The sequence below is a fragment of the Pyxicephalus adspersus genome, chromosome 3, assembly GCF_032062135.1.
Source record: "Pyxicephalus adspersus chromosome 3, UCB_Pads_2.0, whole genome shotgun sequence".
Taxonomy (NCBI): Eukaryota; Metazoa; Chordata; class Amphibia; order Anura; family Pyxicephalidae; genus Pyxicephalus; species Pyxicephalus adspersus.
The window spans coordinates 142,411,305-142,429,912 of NC_092860.1; the positions used below are offsets into that span (position 1 = coordinate 142,411,305).

The 18,608-nt window shown below is 39.8% G+C and overlaps 1 protein-coding gene across 1 annotated transcript in view; it reads left to right on the forward strand.

Annotated features, from left to right (window-relative positions):
• Positions 1 to 17,442, forward strand: part of CTBP1 (C-terminal binding protein 1) — a 269,296-nt gene extending 251,854 nt beyond the window's left edge. Inside the window, exons 6-7 of the mRNA XM_072406893.1 lie at positions 9,102 to 9,336; positions 15,104 to 17,442. Coding sequence (XP_072262994.1) covers positions 9,102 to 9,336; positions 15,104 to 15,375 — 507 coding nt within the window. The 3' untranslated portion in view covers positions 15,376 to 17,442. The remainder of the gene's footprint in view (positions 1 to 9,101; positions 9,337 to 15,103) is intronic.
• The last annotated feature ends 1,166 nt before the right edge of the window (positions 17,443 to 18,608 follow it).

Consider the following 18,608-nt stretch of genomic DNA (forward strand, 5'->3'; position numbering starts at 1 on the left):
GTCCAAGGCCCAGGCTGCTGTGAGAGCATGTAAGTATAATTGCATTGATTCCTCTCTCGCGTTCTCTCCCTCTTGTCATTCCGATTTCTCTGCGTTCCTTAAGCCCAGCGTGAAAGCAGGAGCGAATGAATGTCATCAGGCAGCAAGATGACAAAGAAACATATCCTGCCGCAAAAAACGTTTTGTCCCGGGCTGTGTAGGAATACGACCAGCACTAATTAAAAAGAACGAGGGCAGTTTTAAAGGCCTCAGAATAGAGTATTCTTTAGTAAGCTGCAGAATATAACAAAAAACCTAGAATTCTACCATACACAAGGGAGAAGAGAGAAAAAAAAAAAATGTACCGCTGAAATGAAAGCTATCCATCGCGTGTGACTGCGCCTTTTGTTTATAGCCTTAATTAACCGCTTGTTTGAATAAGGCTTTCTTATTGTGGCTGGGAAATGGACTGCTGGGTTTTAATTTCCGGCTCCACCCGACTCCGCTTGGCACATTTGTTCCATATACACGGGCAGTCAGTGATTTATGTCAAGATCAGCATTGACTGGGAAGCCATTGTCTGTAGTAATGGCGAAATGCAGATTCCATTGTGATGGGTGGAACAGAGTTAAATTCTAGCCAGCCCTTCTCCAAGGATTTGTGTCTGGGAGACGTGACACTTTGTACCGAAATGATTATTAAAAGTTAAGATCTGCTTTATATGCCGCTTAATGGAGAGCTCGGATGATTTATAGACTGGATAGTGAGAGAGGAAGAATCCAAAGAGGAATTTTTGCATCTTTTATTCTTTCATCAATTACGCTCTTTACCTATTTGGCCGAGTTTAACGGAATGGCTTTTAAAACTGGAAATCCACCCACAGAGGCGATTTATCAGGTTGCTTAAACAGATTTTAAACCAGGCATTTGTCCACCCACTGTTTAATGGCCAGGATAGAGGTTGCAGTTTGCAAATACCACAGGGAAGTCGGCTTTTTTTTTTTTTTTTACTAATACCACCTCCACCTCCACCTCTAGCCACAGAATATGAACTGAAGCTGGTCCTTACACCTCCACCACCACCACCACCACCACCGCCGCCATAATGGTAAGGAAAGACTTGCAGCCTTTGCAGACCGTCTGATATTGTAGTAATTGCTGTTCAGATCAATATTAAAAACAAACCACTATTTAGTACACATGGATTTCTAATTTGTATCCCACTATAATTGATATCCTTAGTATATTTTAGTTTTTTCTTTTCAGCAATGCCACCTGTACACCCCAATATCCCATGCATATACAGATTTGGAATGGTTATTGGCATGCACACCTTCCACCAATCCATGTGACAGCGATTTGGGCATGATGGGGAAGTCCCTAAGGCACCGAATGCTGTAAAGGAAATGGCAAAGACTTTACACAGCTGCCCATTCATATAGTAAAATACAGTTCTACATTAAACCGAAGACTCCCAGCCCCCTTATGTGTTAGTGGTTTCATTAGTTCCTTATTTAAAACAATAGCCTGCTTCTAATCCATTAGAAGGAGAAATCTCTATAAAAATTCTCCTGGCTTTGTGCTGTGGCACTTTACCTTTTGCAATGCTGCATGTGTGACCATTTTTGCTTGTAAGCTGCAGTCTATACTGAATGCCAAGTGCGTGCTCTATTTAGCTGCCCTAAAATGATTGATTGTGAGAGGAGACAAACAAAAAATTGGCACTTCCGCCCTCCCTTCTGTTGTTGCACAATGTGCTCATTCAAAATGGCCAAGAGAAAGTGACTTGTCACGCTAAATTTATCCTAGAAAACCCCTAGAAGTTTCTCCATGTAGAGGTGACTTGGCTTTAGAAACTGAAATGCCAGCATGAACAGGTCATAGGAAGTCATTACCGTTTCACTGTTGATGGTATTGTAGAGTAAGTCGACTTAGAATAAAGGTTTTAGTAACTTGATTTCCAGCAGTTCTTCGCTGCTTAACAGAAATGTGCGGCTGTTTAATCGGCACTAGGTTTTAATATTGCTGGGAAATGTACGGTGAATGCCTGTAGGGGTGAATATTAGTCAAATTTTGCATAATTCTTATTTTCGCTTACTTGCAGCAATTCCAGCATAAAAGGTTTTACTATTTATTCCCAATAGGTTTGTAGTTGAAATGTTAGGGACTCGATATATGAAGTGTTAGTAAAACCAGGACTACAGAGAACAACCTATAGGTTAGTACAGGGAAGCTGGTTGCAACTGGCAGCTTCTACCTCCAAACTTTAGCAGCTGGAGACCACAAAAGTGGGGTCCCCCCCATGTTATCTTAAAAATTGATTACCTTGTCTAATAAGCCAGGCTCATTTTTCTGTAATTGCCCAGTTGCAGCTCCAAACTTGGAGCTGCTGGGCCAAAAAGTGTTTGCGTTGATGGTGTAAGTGTATATATTTTATTACGTTATACATTCATGGGCAAAAATATTGGCACCCTTGCATTTGCCAGAAAATTCCCGAAAATTGTTGCAACTACAAATGCTTTGTTATTGTCATGTTCTGCTTTTTTTGTGCTTACAAAAGAAAAGGGGGGGAAAAAAAATCTAAGACCTTCCACACAAAATGGCCTGGAAAAATTAATGGCACCCTCGGCTTAATACTTGGTAGCACAGCCTGGAAGAAATAACTGATGTGAATTACTATCTGTAACCATCAGTTTTTTACTTCTCTACTGTAATTTTGGACCACTCTTCCTTTGCCCAGATCTCTCAGATTTGAAGGTTCCTTCTCCCAACTGCTGTTTTTAAATCTCCCCACTGGTGCTCTATGGGATTTAGATCTGGACACATTGGCGCCGTGATTTGTGTGTGTATATTTGCAGATATAGAGTTTCAAAAAGCGGGATCTATGTATGTTTATGCTCTGGTAACCCTATTAAGCATTAAGGATTGTTATTTCGATCAACCAAATGGGAGCTGCTAAGATGGCAGGTTGCATTGTAGTTTAGTTTACAAGCCTAGAAAACTGCAGAAACTGTATTTTATTACAAGTTTGATGAACAAATATACAGTATAGCCAATTTTTGTTTGTGTCTGTGCATTGCTACTTGTAATTCAAGGACATCATTTTTTAATACTAGCTGTCATTTTAGATCCCACTTCTAAAGATCAGAATCCTTTATTTTCTAAGCTCCAAACCACTATAAGGCTTCCATTGACTTCTTTGGGTCAAATTGCATATCTTTCCAGACAAGTCCAACCGAACTGAAAAGCAGGCAAACTATAGATCTAATGCTCCTATCAATGAATGTTCCTTGAAGCATCTCAAACTGATGTAACAATGAGGCTGCATTTGCCCAAGAATTGTGGTGTGAATAATTTATCACATGTTTTGTCATAGAATGAATGAACAGGAAATACCATGTCTTTTTTGAGAAAGGAGAAATGTTGGGTTGAGGAAGTAGCAGAAGTAGCTCTTTTTGTGGTTTATGCTGTGATGCCACATGTCCCCTCACCAGCAGGTAGTGCTCCTCACCAGCAGGTAGTGCTCCTCACCAGCAGGTAGTGCTGTGGGTATAGGCACGGTTTCTACTTATGCAGTATAAATGCCTCCCAAAAAAAAAAATTTATAAATGCCCACTCCATCTTCATTATAGAAATCAAATTTCCGCTTTGTCCATAGGTTTTCTGTGCCTCTGTAGCATTCCATTGGGATCCAATGGAAAACAGTCTAGGGCAGCCATTTTTGTAGTTTCTCCAGTGGTTGCTAGAGGTATATTGATCTTTTGCCAATTGACCATTCAATTGATGGTACTTTCATGTTTCCAGGACTATTTGACAGAGCCAGCCGCTCTACAAACTTTATTACAGTCTGCATAGGTGGTACTCTTTGGCCACCAATAAAATAAGCTTTTTTTTCTCGTTTCTCCAAACTGGGTTTTAGCACTCGTTGCTCAAGATTTAAACATTTTAAGGGTTTCTCTTGAGTAGAAAGGTTTAGATGCTAGTCTAGAGGAACCCCAACTTTTCATTTACACAAATTAACTATTCATATTGCTGTTAGCAAATACTTGCTTGCATAAAGTGCCTCTTTTCTTATAAGTAAATAAAAGGGTTGCTTTCCCAACTTCTCATGCTGCGCAAAGCCCAAGCAGAGAAGACATGGGCTAGAGCAGGGGTGTCAAACTCTGGCCCACATGCCAAATCTGGCCTGCAACATCTTTTTAGGAGTCCTAAAATCTCAAGACCTAAATATGTATTGCAGCTGGCCCACTGCTGCATCGAAATAGCGCCATTACTACAATTACCGGCATCATTCGCGTCTGTAGACCAGCGGCCTCTCTGCCTATGCGTGGCCCCACATTGGACTGTTTTTTATAGATGCAAATAGTGCTGGGAATTGTAGTAGCGGCATCACTTAGGTCTAGACCAGCGCCCTTTCTGCCTGTGCATGGCCCCGCATTGGATTTATTTATAGATGCAGGGAAAGTAGTAGCGGTGCTATTTCAGTGAAGAGGGAGTTCCAGCCACTCATAACATTAATCCCCGCATAGGATCGTTTTCTTGACGCAGGGAATTGTAGTAGCTGTGCCATTTTAGTTGAAAGTTTGGCCTACAACTTTGTCAAGTTTTTCATTTTGGCCCACTGGGTATTTGAGTTTGACACCCTTGGTCTAGAACAACCAGGATATATAATGGATTTTTCAGGCCATCAACCTTCATAGGTTCTTTTTGTTTTTAATTAAACTCCTAGTTCAGCAGGATAAAAAGTTCAACAAGTAACACATTGTGCATCACTACAAAGATGGAAGCAGAACCGGAGTATTTAAAAAAAAAAAAAAAAAAAAAAAAAAAAAAGCCTTAATGTATAACATACTATGCAGAAACATGTTTTTTAAGATCTAACAATTAATAGATGGATTGTTGTCACATGTATTATAAAAGCTGTAGTTTTTTTGTTGTTTAGGCCAGGGCTGTTGCTTAGTGTATTTCCAGGGGACTAACCTTGATTTATACTAAAAATCTTGCTACATGTGATTTTTTATTTATTTTTTTTTTTTTCTTGCTCTGGAAAGTTGCATATAAAGTGCTATGCATTGTCTCCCCCTGAAGGGAGGGTTGTGGATTCCTGGCATTCTCTTACATCTGTGGACACACTCCATATAAACAGAAACTTCTCAAATTGTCACTTCTGCTAAACAAAATGTCTGCAGTTGAAATAACTTTGTTTTGGTCAAAGATTCCTACCACGCTACCATCAGCAAAAAGACTTAAAGCATAACTACGCTTGTTCAGGGCCTCAGTCTAGAGAGCAATAGGTGCTGTTATCTTAAGCTTGACCCATAAGATAGCCCTCCAACACAATACACAACTCTCCAACACACCAATATGTATACAAATGCAGGAATAACGACATGTCGCAATACACAGAAAACGGTTTATCGTTGAGTGTTCTCCCTAGTCGCTTTTAGCTGGGCACACCACCCAGCACTTTTCAGTAACCACCTGGCTGTTTTTGATGACTGAAGAGTTGGGTCACAATACCTACAATTTCTTCTCACCCAGCTTAAAGAAAATCCTGGGTTGAACAGTTTGAGCTTCGGTCCAGTGGCTTTGTATAAGCTAAGAAGCTCCTTACAGTACACTGCAGGCAGGAGAAAGCATTTGTAGTCACCTCTCCTGACTTATTCCCCAATAATCAAACTGTAACATTGTAATTCTGTAGCAGGCCATATTTATGTCTGACATTCATGAACACCATTAGGAACAGCACATGTGCCAAGATTTACATTTGTGTTCTCTCTAAGCAAGCTACTTGGTCCTGGAAGTTACTGCTGGTCCTGGATAATGTCCAAATAACAGTGGCGCCAACTTACTGCAGAGAAAAGCAGATGAAGGCATGGTCGGGGATGGGGACCCATTTACAATTTTTGAATGCTCATCTCCGCATTTGTAATTCTAAAATTATGAAAAGGCAAGGTTTTATTAGGTGAGCAGTGTAAATACACTTCAGAAAATCTATTCACTTAGTTCAACCTTTTTATAGTTATATATACACTACTGTTATCCATTGTGGCTGATGGTGTTGTCCATAGGGGTAATGTGTGAATTGACATACCTGCCACATTAATAAATTTAGCAATGGCTTTTTCAATTTATAAGGAAAGTGTTTTTTTTAAGTTGGGTGGGTAGAAATTGTAGATGGGAGGCCGCTCTTCAGTAACCACCAAAATACAGCCGGGTGATTACGGAAAAGTGCCAGGTGGTGCACCCAGCTAGAAGGTGCTGGAGATAACACAAAGTGATTATTGTGCCAGCCAATCACCACCTTCATACACTGAGGGGGGATGTTCTTGTGGAAATATTGCCACTTTCTTAGCAATTATGTTTGCCAGCTTCATAAATTGGCCCTTTTTTGATTTTTATCTAGCAGTTCTACCAGTAACATATTTCCAATGATAGGATGACCATGCCTTGTTAATGTCTTGTATCGGTATAACAAACTAGATAAAACCATGGAGTATATGGGCGCTTTAAATACTGAACAGGATCACATAGGGACACTGCAGCATGCCTGGCAGCTCCGAGGAAATGCACTTTTGTTTGTAGAGAGATTTGCTTTTTGCCTCCCCCCAGCAACAAAGTGAGATTTCATCTTTTGAGTACAGATCACGGAGCATTTGAGGATAATGGGGAAACCACAGTGTTGGTAACAATATAGCTGATTGTGTCTGACGATTGTTTGCAAATAAGAACATGTCAACATGTTGCAGCCATTTGAGCCCAGTTAGCATTGGGGATTGTTTTCAGCGGGGGGCGTCAAGAAAGCAGATTACTTCACTTTGACTTTTTTTTCTTTCTTTTGGAATGTGAAATGCTGCTGTTATGTAACACATGAGTTCCCACTGTTTGCAGAGCATTATGGGCCCCCGGGGCACGAGTGTCTCATAAAATTATTGAGACGCTTCACAAGTGCCATGCGTAGAATGGAGGCTTGTGGCGCTGCACTCAGGGACTAAATCACCATTGTATAATGTCTTCCGGAGGGATGGAAATGTAATTCAAATGTATGCTGAAATTCCCTGAAGCTGAGTTACTTTGCAAGGACTCAAGTAGAAGAAAGTGTTTTATTTAAAGGGGATATATTCATGATTATGTGCTCCTAGGCGCACTCTCTCCCTAACGTTCACTTGGTATTCCCTCACACCCCTTTCTCTTTAGGTTGGGCTAAAAAGTAGGATTCTATTAAAGTGTTAGTAAAGCACTGGTAATTGACAACCTATTAGCCATATACAAACGTGGTCCCAATGTCCGCAATGTGCCTCACTAGCAGCATGTGTCTTGAACCCCCTCATTTCCGCAGCTTTTCTGTATATTTGACCCCTCAATGTTTTGTCCAATCTGGCTCTGGTTGTCATCTTGCAATACTGGTTAGAGAATGAAAGATATGGTTGGTGGATAAAGCCAACACCTTCTTCTAGAGATCATTAGCACTTTCACATTCTGGCCCATTGTACATAAGGCCTGCTAAGACACTTACATGGGCTATGATTGGACCAGAATGTGCTAAATTTTCTTTCAAAAGCCAGACAAACAAATTTCTTACATGAGTTTTGCTTGTACCAGAACTTCTGTGAATGAAAATGAAATTATTTACTTTGTGCCCATTTATAAAATCCTAAACAATGTGACTCCATGGCCTTAGAGGCAAGCCTCATTTTTTCTTTTTCAAATGGCTGTGCTGATTTAGATGGGTTTTTGGCAGTAAATGGGGCATGACAACTTCATGGTTTTCAAATAAACTTGTAAAGGTGTTCTGGGCAGGTATCTGCAAACTTTTTACTGTATATTGGTGTAAGATTTACCATTGCTGGCTTGGTTTTGATATATATGGGGCTGGCATCTGTTTTGACTCCTGAATTCACAGTACGTTGGTGCAGAACTTTATTTTCCCCACATTCGGGCCACAATCTGGCTATGACTTCGTCAGATGTTTTTAATTCTACTTAGAACTTACAGTGGTTATGCTGACCTCTAAACCTTTGAAGTTTGTGTGAACAAAATATAGAGGAATAAAATTACATGCATATTGCCCCATGTTTTGTCTTTTTAAAAAGCTACAAGTGTAGAACAATACTGGTTGATCCTGCACATAATAAAGTAAACTTCCAACTTCTGTTAGAGCTGACCACTATCTGCTGTCCTAAAATCCCAGTCTTTGTTTTTATCTTTTTAATTTTTTATCCAGATTGCAGAACATGTTCCCTTTCCCTTACCTCCCCTTATCTCAATCACACCAGTGGGCAGGTGTTCTCAAGTATCTAAAGCAGAACTCTAGCAGGGCTAGGAACGATTAATGTCCATGGAGTAGAGGAAGAGTTGTTGGCTCGCTAAAGAAACTTAGGGGCTTAAAGATAAATACTTGTTTTTCCTAAAATCTAGTATCTACAGAATTTTTCTTGGGTATACACCAGGCATGTCCAATGTCCAGCCCGGGGGCCAATTGTTCAGATTTCCACTGACCCGCAGCCTCTATCATAAAATCAATAAAATAAATTGCTATTGCATTGTATGCTATAAAAAAATTCATAGTAATAAGTAGCAGGACTTTATACACTTAGGAATGGATTTCAAAGTGCAGGAAAAGGCAAAACTTTTTCTGGTTTTTATAGTGAATAATCTGTATCTTCAGTAATAGAGATTTACTTTTCTATCATGTTGACCTAATTTTACTGGACAGAAAGTTCTAAAACATTGATGGAAATTTATTAAAATGGTTTTGGTTAACAGAAAAAATGCCAGTGTAAGCCTTCCCTCTTCTATCCATAACTAGAAGCTTCTGGACTTGGTGTAAATTATTTCAAGACCTGGGCAATTCATATTGTGTCCATGATGAAAAATGCAAAGTATAGGTTTACCTCAAATATCAGTGCATTAAGTACATTTTGAGCTATATGGCATATTCAGAGTTTTCTGAAACGACTATTCAGTTGTGTCGTGCAGTCTTTTACATTGTGTGGTCTTTAACGCCATTTGTCAAGAAACCGGGACAGTTGACAGCCACAGAGCTTCAAAACCTAGTCATCCATGGCAAGTTTTGATATTTTGTACTTGACAGGGTCTCTTTAAGGTCGAATTTGATGGACATATGTCTTTCTTGTGCTCTTTCTTCCAGGAATTGCAGTATGTAATGTGCCAGCAGCATCCGTAGAAGAGACTGCAGACTCCACAATGTGCCACATTCTTAACTTGTACAGGAGAACCACATGGCTACACCAAGCCTTACGGGAAGGCACAAGAGTCCAAAGCGTGGAGCAGATAAGGGAGGTGGCATCTGGGGCTGCCCGAATCAGAGGGGAAACTTTAGGCATTATAGGACTGGGTAAGTTTCTGTTTGTCTATACATAACTTATAAACTTGTAGGCGGTATCTGAGGTTCTGTGCTTTGCGGTCAATCATTTTGCTCAGGGCTATTGTTAAACCACTGAAAAATTGAGTACTAGGGAAGTACTAAAAAATGGTACATCTGAAAGACCACACTACCCTAAACTGTTATTTTAGGTGTTTGACCTTGATGTGTACTTCAGTAGTGTGGTGGGCATTCTAGGACTGTCCTCTCCATGGAGCCTTACTCCTGCAGCAGTAGAAGCTTATATATGCTGCTTTATCCAATCATACAGGAAAGTTTGACACTGACCACATTTAAGCTTTCTTATATGCAGTCATTTTTTAATCTTTACTACAGGTGGACAACAAACTGCATAAATTGTTTCCCTCAAACAAATCTGAGCAATATGGTGGCTAAGTTGCATGTTTTACAGCATTTTTGCCTTTGAGAATACTATACAATATAGTAATTTTAAGGCAACTCTAATTTTCATTTAAATTGTTTAGGTGAAGATATTTTTCAGGTCTTAGGCTGCCATAACATACAAATTAACTTTCACCTTAAGCTGCGTACACACTTGCAATATTTATCATTAAAAACTAACGACCAATGGTCCGATAATCGTTAACAAAAGTGCACGACTGACCAACGACGCCGACGAGCAAGGATTGTTGCTGGAAATGAATGACCGTCCCAGCGGATCTGATTGAGCGACGATCGTTCGCTATCTATTGTGTGTACGGTCGTTCTCCTTTACATGTCACTTCCTGAATCATTCAAATGATCATATCTAGCATGTGTACACGATTGGTGGATTATATTTGAACGATCGTATTGTTACAACATGTACAGAATTGTGCACAATATGACCATTCAAAATATTCGTTAGTCGTTTGTTTTCTAGCGATAATTATTAGAAGTGTGTACCTAGCTGAAAACTCCTGATTTGGTTTATCCAATTCTTTTCTGTGGAATAACCATGGGACAACAGCTGTCTGGACTTTGACTAGTTCTGTTTTGTTTCCAATATAAGTGCCACTGGTCTGCACTACTCCTCCATCTTTTTACATAGGAATGAACATGCAGTAGCACTAGTAATAGTTTGTGATTCTATGCACACTGCAACCTACAAATACTACAAGCTAGTCAGATCTTGCAAGTCTAACCTTATATCTATTTGTGCCTAAATTTTCCACAAGCCATCTTTTGGGTCTCCTCATTTTTGTATTGTTTTTAATGCATGGGCTTTTTTTTTTTTTTTTTGTATATTATGTTTGAGGAGTTGGTTAAACCTCCCTTTTATATGTCTGTCTTTCTCATATGCTGTCATCTTATTTTTCCCATCCAGAAACTGGTTTTTCAGTCTTTGAGGTGTGATAATCCTCTGACAAACATTAGCTTGGGGGCAAGGTATATTTGGCATTATGGGTGTAGCATTTATTCATGATGTGAGGGACTTGCAGTTTTTCCACATGAAATTACTTTTTAAAGATGCTGTCTTGTTTAACAAATGTGGAAATTCATCTAACAGTGAAACTTTTTCTAGGATATTTTCTCTAATTGTACTCAGTTGTCCAAAATGCAGTTATTAGACAATGCCTGAAATGTCCTGTTGTAGCAGTGCTATATCCTATGAATGGAACAGTCGGTGAAATTTGAAGGCCAAGATAAAGTGTGGGGGTTCTCTTTAGGGTACCCCTCTAACATTTATACCATCATTGTATTACCCCTACCTTCCCCACCGTGTGTGGCTTTTGCAGCATGTCCACTTCTCCCCTTTGACCATTCTCCCTTCCCATTATGATGCTTCCCGGGTATAGTGCCCTCAAAGTACTCTTATTATGGTGTCTCCATCCCAGTGCAAAATAGTGCATTGGATGGTTATATTCATCTGTCCTGTCCACCCTGTTGAATGGGCAACCACACTGGCCAAAAGAACTTTGCTGTGGCTATGTAGGCCAACTGTAAGTGGCCAAAAATTTGGATGTGAACATATAATCCAGGAGGCACTTATATAGACAAATTGTTTTTTGTTGGGGACTTATACTTAAATTCATTTCAGTTGCCCTTGCTGATTCTCAATACCCTTAAAATCCTCTTGCCTACTGTGGCCTATTTTGGCTAGATACCCCTTGATCCATCTAATGCTTAACTTTGTTGGAGGACTTTGGATGTTGGCGAGCTTCATGTTCTGTACTGGTTTGTGCGTGTTGGAAACTTAAATTTTGAATACGGAAATAATAATGTGACTACAGATTTAATCTTATTGAAGTATGATAAAAAGTCAGAAAAGACAGTTTTCAGTTTAGTTGACCTTTTCAATGTATGATGGTTGCGAGCTTTGGACCGGTTATCTTCTCTTTTCTTGGATGTCACAGTGCCCCCCTGTGGTTTTTACAGTAAACTGCAGCGGGACCACTTGCATGTCTTTCTCTACCCCGTCTCCTTTAGGAAGCGGACCCCCTGCTATAAGCAGCTCTATTGCCAGCAGCAAGTGAGAAATATAATCTGCTTGAGCTCAATGTTTTGTCATGAGTATGGGCCTGAGTGGGGATGATAACTAAGTCAGCTGAATAAGTGAAATCCAGCGCATCTAAGCCTGGTATAGAATTGTGCATATCTCAGGGAATGCTTGCAATGCAAAGCTGTCAACAACCGTTCTTTTCTGACCCACTTGTCATGGGAATTAATTCCAGCGCCAACCTGAAACTGGACCCTCTGCAGATGATGGCGTTCTGCATGAGCCTGAATTGCTAATTCTTTTCTACGGCTTAAAATAAGATGACAATGACCGTTTTTGCTTGTCGCAGACCTTCCGAGGACACAGCTATGTGTACTGTATATACCTCGAGCATTTAGAAACTGTTGTGCCAGAACTTAATTATTCTCAGGATGGAAACTTCCATATCCTTCGGCATGTAGAAAACTTTAATTTACTCCTTACCATGAAATTGAACACCGGGGGGTTGATTAACTAAAGTAGACTTTTCACTTCTAAATAGAATGTTCCCTGAGCTTAGCAGATGAGATGAGGCTGTGTTCACTTTAATCCTCCAATCATGTGCAATCTGTTACTTATGATTTGCTATTGATGTGAAAATTGCATCCTATTTACTAAGCATTTTTATTCCTACAGTAAATTGACCAAATTATTTGTATTATGTGGAGGATAGAACCCACTGTGCTAGTGATTGGTTCTTTGCTCTTGCTTAGTTCTTTATGGGTTTGGTAGTTACTACTTGCTATTAAGATAAGCAAACAGTCAGCCAGTTACTAACATAGTGGGCTGCTTTCCCATTGGCTGATTGTAAGCAGTGCCACTGTCCCTAGGAGCCAGCAGCCAATGGGGGTGATGCCTGTTGTGTGTATGAACAACCAGCCTACAGCCTTTCAGTTGGTGGTTAGCAGAGGTAACCCACTGTAAACCACCTTTCACAATGCATGGCAAGGTAAATAGGAGCCACAATGAGAACCAATTGGCTGTTGTAAAGTTAGCATTTTGGACAAAAGTTTGCCATGAGCCCAAGTTGTAGAAACTCCAGCCTCATCCCTACACAACACTGGATTGTAGACACCAGAGGTGAGAATAAACACTTCTCTATAGCCAGGATATTTTTTTCTTGATCTTTTATGCCTGGCAGTGTCTCCTTAAAACTATTGGTGATCCATACATTGGTCAAGCCAGGTGCCTTGGCTTCAGATGGATGGATGTAACTAGCAGTTGAATTAGTGATGCAGTTCCGGCACTATAGTTTGCCAGGCATTTTGTGTTTACTTTCTTACCAGCAGGGTATCTGTTTACTGGTTTTAGAGGTTGTCACCATAATATTTAGTATGATGCATTATCCTATTATTCACATTGAAGCCTAATGTCCCACACCCCCAATAGATGAAGTGCATTGCATGATTGACTAACAATGGTCAGCTGCACAAACTTGAGAGCGCTCAATAAGTAGATGTAAACCCAATTACTAAAATGCAAAACAAAATTTACATGTTAAGTCTTTTTTACATTGTTTAGGAACTTTCTATGTTATGGGTAACACTTTCTTTGTCTTCCATTTGGGTTCCAGCATTGTCTCTCAATAACGGGATTTGAGATTACAAGCTACCATTAGCATACTCATAGTCCATTGTTTTCACCATCAGAAAACAGACCCTAAAAAATGCCATGCAGCCCTTTCAGGAAATGGCTACAAAAACTGCTGAAGATTCAGCCCCATTCAAATGCAGCAAAGGATAGTAAAGTTTTTTTTTTTTTTTTTTTTTCTCAAAGGATTAATACACTCAAATCCAGGATTTATGTGTATTAAAATGTTAGTTTAGCAATCTACTGAAATGTAATTCAGCTAGGGTTTACTATAGAGGACCTATGCTGAGAAATTATGTAAGCTGCCATTTCTGAACTCATTCTAAAGAATGCCAATTGCCTGGATTTGGAGCAGATCTTTTGGTTTCAATAATTTTATCCACACACCTAAGACAAGCTTGCAGATAACGTCTGCACAAGGTGTGTTCTGCTTATTAACATCTGAGCTTTATCCTTTGCTCTGCATTCAATTATCTGAGAATTACTGCCCCATATGAGCATCTCCTTTAGCTCTTAAAATTGCACTACATGTATCTCTATGGCAAAAGCTAAACACTGAAACCTTTTGGCTGCATACACAGTCGGTAGTTATCGTTGGGAAAAGCATCTTTCACGATCCTTTCCAGTGACAAAATACTGAAAGATAAATGAACGAGTGTTGTACATCACACATGTACAGCGTCGCTCTGCTCTATGGGGAGGGGGTAGAAGGGAGTGGCACCCCGCTGTGCTCTCTCCCTTCACTTTCCCTATGATTGTCCCTCGTCTCTGGATCCACCAGTACGGTTGTCCGGAAGAAGGATGACGAGTGCTCTACAGACGCCAGATTTTCGTCCAATATCAGCCGAGACCATTATCGGACGAGAATTATCTGATGTGTACATAGCTTAAGTCTAGTCTCTACCAATGAATACATCTTGGTCTCCATGTAAAAAAAATGGTGAACAGAATTTGTTCTCCACTTTTAGAAACCTGTGCCATGGTTTTAGGTTTTGTTCCCTGGAGAGCAGAGCTATGGTTTACCATAATTGGTAATCCGATTCACTGACTCCAACATAAATGAAGTACAAATGCTCGATGTAGCAATAAGTGACCACTGTGACTATTCCCCACTTTGCAGTTTATTGTGGGGATAAGTGTTTGGGGAAATGATCAACTGACCACTTTAAGTGGTGGCAATTTGGCTATCACTACTTTAAAAATATGGTGAACAAATGTGAAAAGATGTGCTCACGCTGAAATGGCTATCTTTTCAGTTGTCAAGCCGGAAAATGGTATTGTATATAAAGAATGTTGGTTCTCTGGTATAATGGTTAATGCTATGTACACTCCGATGATTCTCAGCCGATTTGAGCTGTGTAAAGAGGTCGCCCATGGATCCGTCCTGGCTGTTTCATGAACGACTGCTATGGAAGTGAAGGCAGAAGGGGGCAGCTGCCACTCACTCGTTCTTCTTCTCCTCTCCATGAAACTGCGCCGTGTACAGCACTCGTTCATTCATCTGTCAGTCGTCTGTCTTTGGAAACTATCTTTCACAATCTTTTCCAACAAACATCTGAAATAATTGAAACAATAATGAACTGTGTGTACATTAGTTTTCCATTAAGTTCATTTTTGCTAGTAATGTGTTTTCTATTTGGCTTTACTAATGATATTGGTCTTGTTTTGCAGGACGAGTCGGTCAAGCTGTAGCACTGAGGGCAAAGACTTTTGGTTTCAATGTCATTTTCTACGACCCGTATTTATCAGATGGAATAGAACGAGCACTTGGCCTCCAGCGGGTCAGCACTCTCCAAGACCTTCTGTTTCATAGTGACTGTGTAACTCTGCACTGCAGCTTAAATGAGCACAACCATCACCTTATCAATGACTTCACTATCAAACAGGTGAGTTCCAATCACTTACTGGAGATGGGAGATTCCAATGAAGACCTGAAAGCATGACGCTCCCCTTCCCTTTATGAAGTTCTGTGAGATGTCTGGCAGCTAATTTTAGCCTCTCTGTGGGTTACATCAATGTTTTACCCAATGCCTAGTCAGTTTACATTTTAGAAAGTCCGTTATTTTTTTTTTTAGTTTTTTTTTGGAAATCCATGCTTTGAAATGAGCCAACCTCTTCCTCTGAAAATGTTCACCTGCTATGGTGATCCAGTGGCTTCCATATGTTCCTGGTCAGTACAAGCATTTGGATATGTAGTCCTGGTTTCAGTTCATTCTGGATTGGTAAGAGGCAGCTGGTAACTTAAAAACAAAAGGCTGGTATAAGAACTATATGGGGCAATAGGGAGTTTGCTCACTTTTGGGAAGCTTTTATTGTATGTTATTCCCAGTTGTAATCTTGCTTAAGGTACAATGTTTCACCAGTACATCCTCTAAGAAAGTCTCTTGACCTTATAAACATGGAGGAACCATTGAAATCGGTTTTAGGTAACCTTTAATTACTATATCCACAGCTCGCTGTACATTAGCGTGGTGGTCAGTGGGAAGAATGCTGGCCACCCGAAAGGCAGCCACTGTTACAGAAAAAAATTAATATCAGTCAAACTGCTCATTGCTCCAGGAACCCCTAGCAAGCTCTGGAGATACTCTAGGGAACTCCGCTAGAGAATCATTGGTCTAAGATACAGAAGAGCCGGTATGTGGTTGAGATTGCCAACCACTATGCAACTCAAAATGTTGCTTTTGGTTGAATCTGCTGTTTAAATTAGAAAAATAATGAATGCCCCAGCTCCTCTGTTTTGTCAGCAAGCTTGTAAATACATTTAAGGAGCCCTCCCTGACGTGCTAAGATTTCACTCCGAGCCGAGGCTTATGCAAATATCTAAAGCTTTTAAATATAGTAAGTGCTGAGGATAAATATTTCAGCGGCTGCACAGCAAGATGCCAGAAAAACACAAATTAAAAATATAGATAGAATCTGCCTATATGAAGCGTGGCGCATTCGTCAGCAAAGTGAAACCAGACGGAGTAGCTGGGAGTGTATAACAAACTGGCTGGCACAATAGGAAGGGATAGACTAATGTCGCTTTTCCAATGAGATGGGCACAAATAAGTCAGGTACTATATTTGTCATTTAAAGCACAGGTATTTAAATGTCAGATAGATAGATATAAAAGATGAGTGATATAAAAATATATGCAAGATAGACAATATAATATATTAAAGAACCTATAAAAAATATACCCTTGGGGTCACCTATGCATGGTGTAATCTTTTAAAGGAACTTTATCACTAAAATGTAGTTTCCCACTAGTTCTTGGATTTTGGTTTCTCAGAGGAAAGCTCCTACCATAAACCTTTAAGATCGGACACGTTAATGTGTTGGGTCCTCATGTGGGTTCACCCAGCAGACTCTGCACCATTATTGTGTCTTAGATGCAGAACGGTGACCTGGTGCGTGGAACAACGGCACACATTGGGCAGTAGGGCATCTGGAAAATGGATGTATCAAATGTTGAAGACATTGCTGCTGGTGGCTCTAACTTTGAACAAAAGAAGAAGAGAATGGAGGACAGGCAACTTTAATGACTAATTTTCTTCTAAAGCTATAGACCATTTGAAATCATAATTGGAAGACTTTCCCTTGGCAAATCTCAACACAGATCACAATTGTAATACAGGAATCAGTTCTAGGATAGCTGCTGTGTGACAAAGTTCTGAGCAGATGCCTTGAAGACGCAAGAAAGCAGTTACAGGAGCAGAAGGACTAGGTTTTGAGCCATTCTTTGGTTCAAAAAAAAAGTTCTAGTTATTGCTTCTTGAATAATTAAACAAGATTGTCAAAAGAATATTTTAAAACTGAAAATTAAACAGAAAATACTTGGCAAAAAGTAAAAACCAGATCACTTTTACCCACAAATGGCATTTTTCAAAAAAGTATGTAACGATGTTCCTAATAAACAAATCTTTGTAATTTTGGAGGTGAGGTCAGGAAGAGGAGGTACTTGCAAATATCAAATGTATTTTGAAATCCTCAATATTATAAGTTTATCTCTGCAATGGGAAGGAGCAGCATGCCTATGGACTACACGGTCTTACCCAGCATCCGTAATGTTACAATTTCACTTTTGGCAGAATAGGCTTCCCGGAAGAGTAGAGGTTGGCAAAGGGGAGGCTATTGGTCTGTTTTTGTTGGAATGTCCAACAAGCTTATTGAGAGGGGATGGTCATGTTTGATCATAAAATCTGTAAAATACTATGTACACGCGTCAAGATGATTCTTGTCCAGTAATCGCCTCTGGGCTGATATCTGGCGTGTGTACAGCGCTTGTCATCCGGACGATGTGCTACGATTGTGGATCTGCCAGGACGATTCAATGAAAGATGTTGGATGAGCATTGTACACAGATTCTTGTTCAATACTAACCCTGAGGCGATTGATGAAAATCACCTGACGTGTGTATGTAGCCTAAATCTATGCCATCCAAGTAAATGACCTTGAACAAGAGTAATGTAAAGGTGTTGTCATATATAAAATACTAAACGCTGGTGTATGAGAAAAGGATCACCTGTCATGCTATAAACTAGATTTTGTACGTGTCTGGCCTGACCATGGTGAGTGAATATGCATTTGTAGCTTGGGGGCCAGAAGTCTGGCACCACCATTGTTTTATATGAACTGGCTCACCACCATTATATAAATACTGCAGATTTTTACCAATGCTAAAAACTAAGGCTGCGGCATTGAGTGAAAGGAATTTAAAGTCTTTCATTCTGTTCATTATTGTGCAAAAGTAGCATTTCATTTTCTTTCAAAAAATCATTACCATTACAAAGCTAAAATCTGTGTTCTTTTCTAAAGGGAATACCAGCACCAAATATGAGACTTACATGCACGATGTGGTAAATGGTAAAACAGCAATTTTTTTCCCCAGCCCCCTTGTAGCCGGGTTAACCTAATGATCCTGACAGATCTGTTATTTCTCACAATGGTGGCTATGATGTTCATTATCCAGGGTAATAATACTGATTTGTCAGCCAATGAAAATTGGGGTTAGGCTTGAATTTATACACTTCCACCTTCAGTAGGTATTATGATGGAGTTTTAAGCACATTTAATAAAGCTTACCATTATTGGTCCATAGAAGTCCATAGATTGGTCCATAGAAGTTGCACATTACTAGATGCCCAATTTAGTTAGAAACTGTTGATGGAACAAGGTGTCTGCAGATAGCAGA